This window comes from Coturnix japonica, chromosome 10 (genome assembly GCF_054131305.1).
Source record: "Coturnix japonica strain WE chromosome 10, WE-NBRP24, whole genome shotgun sequence".
Lineage (NCBI taxonomy): Eukaryota > Metazoa > Chordata > Aves > Galliformes > Phasianidae > Coturnix > Coturnix japonica.
This window is the reverse complement of record NC_140672.1, coordinates 4,464,865-4,474,039: the sequence shown is the minus strand read 5'-3', so window position 1 is coordinate 4,474,039 and position 9,175 is coordinate 4,464,865. Positions and strand designations below refer to the sequence as shown.

The 9,175-nt window shown below is 51.5% G+C and overlaps 1 protein-coding gene across 7 annotated transcripts; it reads left to right on the top strand.

Moving 5' to 3' along the window:
• Positions 1–853: 853 nt before the first annotated feature.
• Positions 854–9,175, top strand: SKA1 (spindle and kinetochore associated complex subunit 1). 7 transcript variants are annotated; one of them, XR_014932403.1, is made up of 6 exons: positions 854–950; positions 5,939–6,048; positions 6,150–6,313; positions 7,092–7,197; positions 8,048–8,217; positions 8,643–8,820. XR_014932403.1 is itself a non-coding variant. In XM_015850943.3 (5 exons), the coding sequence occupies exons 1-5, from the start codon at positions 863–865 to the stop codon at positions 8,789–8,791; spliced, it is 693 nt and encodes a 230-aa protein (XP_015706429.2). In that variant the 5' UTR covers positions 854–862; the 3' UTR covers positions 8,792–9,175. The 7 variants fall into 7 exon arrangements, 5 of the variants coding, with proteins under 5 accessions (XP_015706429.2, XP_085366720.1, XP_085366722.1 ...); XR_014932402.1 differs by having other exon boundaries at positions 854–962; XM_015850943.3 differs by lacking the exon at positions 7,092–7,197 and having other exon boundaries at positions 854–962; positions 8,643–9,175.

The window sequence follows — 9,175 nt, the reverse complement described above, 5'->3', positions numbered from 1 at the left end:
TTAAACCTCATTATACCCCATATAAACCCCGTAAGACCCCATAGGACCCTATAAGACCCTATTGAACCCTATAAGACCACATAGAGACCCCATAAGGATCCCATAAGACCCCATAGGACCCTTTAGAAGCCCTGTAAGACCCCATTGGACTCCATAAACCCCTATTAACCCCATAAGATCCCATAGAACCCTATAAGACCCCATATAAACCCCATAGGACCCCATTAGACCCCATAGATACCCTATAAAAGTGGAGACCCCATAAGGACCCCATAGGACCCCATAAGCCCCTATTAACCCCATAGACACCCATAGAACCCCATAAGACTCCATCAAACCCCATAGGAACCCATAGAGACCCCACAGAACCCCCATAGGACCCCATAAGGCTCCATTAAACCCCATAGAAGCCCATAGACCCCATAAGATCCTATTAGACCCCACAGGACCCCATAGAACCCCATAAGACTCCATTAAACCCCATAGAACCCCATAAGATCCCATAGAGACCCCATAGAACCCATAGGACCCCATAGACACCATAAGACGCCATTAACCCCATAGAACCCCATTAACCCCATTAGACCTTATAGGACCCCATAGGACCCCATCGGACCCCATTAGACCCCATAGGACCCCATCGGACCCCATTAGACCCCATAGGACCCCATTAGACCCCATAGAACCCCATAGGACCCCATAACCAAGATGGCGTCTTTTCCTGTCCACACCGGAAGAGAAGTGCTGTTTGGATGCAAGATGGCGTCACATCCTCTCCAGACCGGAAAAGAAGGCTTGGAGGGGATCCAAGATGGCGTCTCTTCCTGTCCATACCGGAAGAGAAGGGCTCTTTGGATCCAAGATGGCGTCCGTCGAGCTGGAGGATCTCCGGGTCCATTTGAGCTCCAAGATGGCGGCCATTCAACGGCTCCTCCAATTAAAAGCCCTCGGTGGGGCTTCATGTGGGGGTTCATTCTCTATGGGGTCTCTATGGGGTTTTTATGGGGTCCTATGGGGTGCTATGGGTTCTATGGGGTCTTATAGGGTCCTATGGGGTTTCTATGGGCTTTTATGGGGTCTCTATGGGGTCTCTATGGGGCTCTGTGGGGCTGTATGGGGTTCTGTGGGGCTCTATGGGGTGTCTATGGGGCTCTATGGGGTCTTATGGGGTTCTATGGGGTCTCTATGGGGTCCTATGGGGCTCTCTGGGGCCCTATGGAGTCTTATGGGGTTTAATGGGGGGCCTATGGGATCTTATGGGGTCTCTATGGGTTTCTATGGGGTCTAATGGGGTTCTATGGGCTTTATGGACCTCTATGAGGTCCTATGGGGTTCAATGGGGTCCTCTGGCATTCTGTGGGGCTCTATGGGGTCTTATGGGGTCCTGTGGGGCTTTATGGGGTTCTATGGGGTTTTTATGGGGTCTGTATGGGGTCTTATGGGGTTCAATGGGGTTTATATGGGGTCTATGGGGTCCTATGGGGTCTCTATGGGGTCCTATGGGGTCTCTGTGGGGTTCTATGGGGTCTTATGGGGTTCAGTGGGGTTTATATGGGGTCCTATGGGGTCTCTATGGGGTCCTATGGGGTCTTTGTGGGGTCCTATGGGGTCTCTATGGGGTTCTATGGGGCTCTATGTGATCCTCTGGGGTTTCTATGGGGCCCTATGGAGTCTTACGGGGTCTAATGAGGTTCTGTGTGCTCTATGGAGTCCTATGGGGTTTATATGGGGTTTAATGGGGTCCTATTGGGTCTCTATGGGATTCTATGGGGCTCTGTGGGGTCCGATGGGGCCTGATGGGGCTCTATGGGGCTCTATTGGGGTCTTATGGCATTCTATGGGGCTTAATGGGGCTCCATGTGGTGCTATGGGGCTCTATGGGGCCCTATGGAGCCTTTTGGGGTTTAATGGGGTTCTATGGTCTCTATGGGTTTCTATGGGGTCTAATGGGGTTCTATGGGCTCTATGAGGCTCTATGGGGCTCTATGGGGTTTCTATGGGCTCTTATGGGGTCTCTATGGGTCCTATGGGGTTCAATGGGGTTTATATGGGGTCTTATGGGTCTCTATGGGCTCTATGGGGTCTTATGGGGTTCTATGGGGCTCTATGTGTTCCTACGGGGTTTCTATGGGGGTCTATGGGGTCCTGTGGGGTCTTATGTGGTTTAGTGGGGCTCTATGGGGTTCTATGGGGTCTAATGGGGTCTCTATGTGGTCCTATGGGGTCTCATTGGGGTTCTATGGGGTCTTATGGGGTTCAATGGGGTTTATATGGGGTCCTGTGGGGTCCTATGGGGTCTCTATGGGGTTCTATGGGGCTCTATGTGATCCTATGGGGTTTCTACGGGGCCCTATGGAGTCTTACGGGGTCTAATGAGGTTCTGTGTGCTCTATGGGGTCCTATGGGGTTTATATGGGGTTTATATGGGGTTTAATGGGGTCCTATTGGGTCTCTATGGGATTCTATGGGGCTCTGTGGGGTCCGATGGGGCTCTATGGGGCTCTATTGGGGTCTTATGGCATTCTATGGGGCTTAATGGGGCTCCATGGGGTGCTATGGGGCTCTATGGGGCCCTATGGAGCCTTTTGGGGTTTAATGGGGGGCCTGTGGGGTCTCTATGGGTTTCTATGGGGTCTAATGGGGTTTTATGGGGTCTAATGGGGTTCTTTGGGGTCTATAGGGCTCTATGGGGTTTCTATGGGCTCTTATGGGGTCTCGATGGGGTCCTATGGGGTTCAATGGGGTTTATATGGGGTCTTATGGGTCTCTATGGGCTCTATGGGGTCTTATGGGGTTCTATGGGGCTCTATGTGTTCCTACGGGGTTTCTATGGGGACTTATGGGGTTTCTATGGGGGTCTGTGGGGTCTTATGTGGTTTAGTGGGGCTCTATGGGGTTCTATGGGGTCTAATGGGGTCTCTATGGGGTCTTATGTGGTTTCTATGGGGCCCTATGGGGCCTTATGGGGTCCAATGGGGGTCTATGGGGTCTTATGGGGTCTCTATGGGGGCCTTTTTGGGTCCTATGTGGTTCTATGGGGTTTCTGCGGGGTCCTATGTGGTCTCTATGGGGCTTCTATGGGGTCCTAAGGTATTTATATGGGGTTTCTGTGGCGTCTTATGGGGTTTATATGGGGTGTTATGGGGTTTCTATGGGGTCTAATGGGGTCTTTATGGGACTCTAATGGGGTCCTGTAAGGTCTTATGGGGTCTTATGGGGTCTCTTATGGGGCCTGATGGGGTCTATGGGGCTTTAATGGGGTGTCTATGGAGACTTATGGGGTTCTGTGGGGTCCTATTGATTCCTATGGGCTTTATATGGGGTTCTATGTGGCTCTATGGGGTCCTATGGGGGTTCTATGGGGCCCTATGGAGTCTTTTGGGGTTTATTGGGTGGTCTATGGGGTCTCTATGAGTTTCCATGGGGTCTAACAGGGTTCTATGGGCTCTATGGGGCTCTATGGGGTCTCATAGGGTCTCTATGGGGTCTTATGGGGTTCTATGGGGCTCTATGTGTTCCTATGGGGTTTCTATGGGGACTTATGGGGTTTCTATGGGGGTCTATGGGGTCCTATGGGGTCTTATGTGGTTCAGTGGGGCTCTATGGGGTCTTATGTGGTTTCTATGGGGTCTTATGGGGCCTTATGGGGTCCAATGGGGGTCTGTGGGATCTTATGGGGTCTCTATGGGGGCCTTTTTGGGTCCTATGGGGTTCTAAGGAGTTTCTACGGGGTCCTATGGGGTCTCTATGGGGCTTCTATGGGGTCCTAAGGAATTTATATGGGGTTTCTGTGGCGTCTTATGGGGTTTATATGGGGTTTCTATGGGGTCTAATGGGGTCTTTATGGGGCTCTAATGGGGTCCTATGTGGTCTTATGGGGTTTCTATGGGGTCTCTATGGGTTCTTATGAGGTCTAATAGGGTCTCTTATGGGACCTGATGGGGTCTGTGGGGCTTTAATGGGGTGTCTATGGAGACTTATGGGGTTCTATGGGGTCCTATTGATTCCTATGGGGTTTATATGGGGCTCTATGGGGTCCTGTGGGGGTTCTATGGGGTCCTATTGATTCCTATGGGGTGTATATGGGGTTCTATGGGGCTCTCTGGGGTCCTATGGGGCCCTATGGAGTCTTTTGGGGTTTAATGGGGGGCCTATGGGGTCTCTATAGGTTTCTATGGGGTCTAATGGGGTTCTGTGGGCTCTATGGGGCTCTATGGGGTTTCTATGGGCTCTTATGGGGTCCTATGGGGTTCAGTGGGGTTTATATGGGGTCTCTATGGGGTCTTATGGGTCTCTATGGGCTCTATGGGGTCTTATGGGGTTCTATGGGGCTCTATGTGTTCCTATGGGGTTTCTATGGGGACTTATGGGGTTTCTATGGGGGTCTATGGGATCCTGTGGGGTCTTATGTGGTTTAGTGGGGCTCGGTGGGGTTCTATGGGGTCTAATGGGGTCTCTATGGGGTCTTATGTGGTTTCTATGGGGCCCTATGGGGTCCAATGGGGGTCTATGGGGTCTTATGGGGTCTCTATGGGGGCCTTTTTGGGTCCTATGTGGTTCTATGGGGTTTCTGCGGGGTCCTATGTGGTCTCTATGGGGCTTCTATGGGATCCTAAGGAATTTATATGGGGTTTCTGTGGCGTCTTATGGGGTTTATATGGGGTGTTATGGGGTTTCTATGGGGTCTAATGGGGTCTTTATGGGACTCTAATGGGGTCCTGTGGGGTCTCTATGGGGTCTTATGGGGTTTCTATGGGGTCTCTATGGGGTCTTATGAGGTCTAATGGGGTCTTTTATGGGGCCTGATGGTGTCTGTGGGGCTTTAATGGGGTGTCTGTGGAGACTTATGGGGTTCTATGGGGTCCTATTGATTCCTATGGGGTTTCTATGGGGTCTCTGTGTGGTCCTATGGGGGTTTAATGTGGTCCTATGGGTTTCTATGGGGCTCTATGAGGTCTTATGGGGTTCTGTGGGGGTTCTATGGGGACTTATGGGGTCTCTATGGGCTCTATGGGGTCTCTGTGGGGACTTATGGGGTTTCTATGGAGTTAATGGGGCTCAATGGGGTATATGGGGTTCTCTGGGGTCCTGTGGGGTCTCATAGGGTCTCTATGGGGTCTTATGGGGTTCAGTGGGGTTTATATGGGGTTCTATTGGGTCCTATGGGGTCCTATGGGGTCTTATGGTGTCTATGGGGTCTCTTATGGGGTCCTATGGGGTCTCTATGGGGACCCAATTGGGTCCTATGGGGTTTCTATGGGGTCTCTATGGGGACTTATGGGGTTTAATGGGGTCCCATAGGATCTTATGGGGTCCTTTGTGGTGTCTATGGGGTCCTATAGGGTTCTATGGGGTCCTATGGGTTCTATGGGGTGTCTGTGGGGTTAATGGGGTTCTACGGGGTCTCTATGGGGTCTAATAGGGTTTCTGTGGCGTCTATGGGGCTCTGTGGGGCCTCTGTGGGGTTCTGTGGGGTTTAATGTGGGCCTGTGTGGTCTCTATGGGGTCCTATTGGGGTCTCTATGGGGTCCTATGAAGCTCTATGTGGTTCTTATGGAGCTCTATGGGGTTTCTGTGGGGTCCTGTGGGGTTTCTATGGGGTTAATGGGGTCTCTGTGGGGACTTATGAAGTCCTACGGGGTCCTATTGATTCCTACGGGGTTCTATGGGGTCTTATGGGGTTCTATGGGGTTTCTATGGGGTTCTATGGGGACTTATGGGGTTTAATGGGGTCCTATGGGATCTGTGTGATTTCTATGGGGTCCTATGGGGTTCCTATGGGGTCTTATGGGGTTTAATGGGGTCCTATGGGGTTTCTATGGGCTCTTATGGGGTCTCTGTGGGGCTCTATGAGGTCCCATTGATTCCTATGGGACCCCTATGGGGTCTCACATACTCATTATGCAAATGTATGCAAATGAGCCTCGCTCCATATAAGGCAATGACCAGCTGGCGGATGTGGGATCCAAGATGGCCGCCCTCCACCTCCTATTGGACGAGCTGGAGGCGCATGTTAATGAGCAAGCCTCATTAGCATCCCACTTACGGGTGAGCCTCATTAGCATATATGCTAATTAACCCCTTTGGGCTATCACAGAGCCTCATATATGCTAATATATGTTAATATATGCTAATGCGGCTCATTGTAGAAAGCCAAGGAGCGAATGGAAGCCCTGCGGGATGGTGCCATGCAAATGAGCCTCATGAATATGTGCATAGCTAATGAGCATGCTAATAAGAAGCCCGTTAAGGAGGAGAAGCTCATTAAGGACGTGACGTTAATTAGCCCCGAGGAGTTCGAGGCCATTCCCAGGTACTCATTTGCATATTCATTACGCTAATGAGGGGGTTATTAGCATAATAGAGTCCCCCATAGGACCCCATTAAACCCTATAGGACCCCATAGGAATCAGTAGGACCCCATAGAAACTAATAGGACCCCATAAGACCCCTATAGAACCCCATAAGACCCCATAGGACCCCATAGAGCCCAATAGGACACCATAAGACCCTATAGAGGCCCATAGCGCCCCATAAAAACCAATAGGACCCCATAGACCCCCATAGAACCCCATAAGACCCCATAGACCTCATTAAACCTCATAGGGCCCCATAGACGCCCATAGCACCCCATAAGACCCCATAGACCCCATTAAACCTCATAGGACCCCATAGAGCCCAATAGGACCCCATAAGACCCCCATAGAAACCCATAGAGCCCCATAAGATTCTATTAGACCGCATAAGACCCAATAGAACCCAATAGAAACCCCATAGAACCCCATACGACCCCATAGAACCCCAAAGAGCCCCATAGAGCCCATTAAACCCCATAAGACCCCATAGAACCCCATAGGACCCTAAAGAGCCCCATAGAGCCCATTAAACCCCATAAGACCCCATAGGACTCCATAAGACCCCATAAGACCCCGTAGACCCACATAGGACCCCATAGAACTCTATGGAGGCCTGCAATACCATCAGCTATATATAATACCATCAGGAGGTCTATGGGATTCTATGGGGTTCTATGGGGTCCTATAGGGCTCTATGGGGCCCTGTAGGGTCTTATGGGGTTCTCTATGGGGCAGGTACCTCCGTGGCCGTCTGACCCTGCCCCAAATCAACGGGGCCCTGGAATCCATCCGCGCCACCACCATCTTGAAATACGACGTCCTCTGTCCCCAATAGGACCCCGTAAGACCCCATAGACCCCCATAGGACCCCATAGATCCTCATAGACCCCCATAGGACCCCATAGACCCCCATAGGACCCCATAGATCCTCATAGAACCCCATAAGACCACATAGAACCCCATAAGACCCCATAGACCTCCATAGATCCTCATAGAACCCCATAGGACCACATAGAACCCCATAGGACCCCATAGAGCCCCATAGGATGCCATAGAGCCGCATTAGACCACATAAAATCCTATTAGACTCCATAGGACCCAATATGGACCCCATAAGGTCCCATAAGACCCCATAGAACTCCACAGAGCCCCATTAGACCCCATAGGACCCCATTAAACCCCATAGAGCCCCATAGACCCCATTAAACCCCATAAGACCCTATAGACCCACATAAGATCCTATTAGACCCCATAAGACCCCATAGGACCCCATAAGACCCCATAGAACTCTATGGGGGTCTGCAATACCATCAGCTGCCACTAGGTAGCGCTATAGCAGGAAGTCTATTGGGTTCTATGGGATTCTATGGGGTCTCATTGAATCCTGTGGGGCTCTGTGGGGCTCTATGGGTCCCAATGGGTCTCTATGGGGTCCTATGGGGTCCCACTGAATCCTATGGGGTCTATGGGGCTCTATCGGGTTCCTATGTGTTCTATAGGGTTCTATGGGGCTCTATGGGGGCCTGCAATACCATCAGCTGCCACTAGGTGGCGTTATAGCAGGAGGTCTATTGGGTTCTATGGGGTTTTATGGGATTCTGTGGGGTTCTATGGGGTTTTATGGGATTCTATGGGGTCCTATAGGGCTCTATGGGGCCCTATAGGGTCTTATGGGGTTCTCTATGGGGCAGGTACCTCCGTGGCCGTCTGACCCTGCCCCAAATCAACGGGGCCCTGGAATCCATCCGCGCCGCCGCCATCTTGAAATACGACGTCCTCCGTCACCCCCCCCAGTCACTTCCTGTCGCCCTTCGACCCCGTTACCAGCGCTTCCGGGACGAGGAGACCAATGAGACGCGAGGTAGGGAGGAAACAGAAAGTGGGAAGAGGCCATTAGTCCTCCAGGGGCGGCCATAAGTCCTCCAGTGGCAGCCATTAGTCCTCCAGCAGCCCCACAGGACCCCCATAGGACCCCATAGAACCCCATAGACCTCATAGAGCCCATAGACCCCTATAGAACCCCATTAGACCCCCTAAGATCCTGGGGTCCTATGGGGTCTTATGGGATTCTATGGGGTTTCTATGGGGTCTTATGGGGTTCTATGGGGTCATATGGGGCTCTATGGGGTCTCGTGGGGTTCCTATGGGATCCTATGGGGTTTCTATGGGATCTTATGGGGTTCTATGGTGTCGTATGGGATCCTATGGGGACTATGGAGGTCTATGGGGTCTTATGGGGTTTATATGGGATCCTATGGGATCATGACTGTTTCCACCCCTTTCCAGATGCCACCTTTGTGGTCGAGGCCGACCTGAAGGAGCTGGGCCACGTCAAGTTGGACCGCAGGTTCTATTCCATCCTCAACGTCCTCCGCCATTGCCATAGGATCAAGGAGATCCGGGGGGGGGGCCTTGTTCGTTATGTGCTCTGTTAATTACTTCATTAAAGATTAATGGGGTCTTATGGGGTCTTATAGGGTCCTATTGGGGTCCTATAGGGTTCTAAGGGGTACTATGGGGGCCTGCAATACCATCTGCTGCCACTAGGTGGCACTACAACAGGTTATAATGGGAGTCTATGGGGCTCTATGGGGTTCTATGGGTCTCTATGTGTCTCTATGGTGCTCTATGGGGTTCTATAGTGCTCTATGGGGTTCTATGTGGTCCTATGGGGTCCTATAGGGCTCTATGGGGTTCTATGGGGCTCTATTCCATCCTCAACATCCTCCACCATTGCCATAGGATCAAAGAGATCCGGGGGGGGGCCTTGTTCGTTATGTGCTTTGTTAATTAATTCATTAAAGATTAATGGGGTCTTA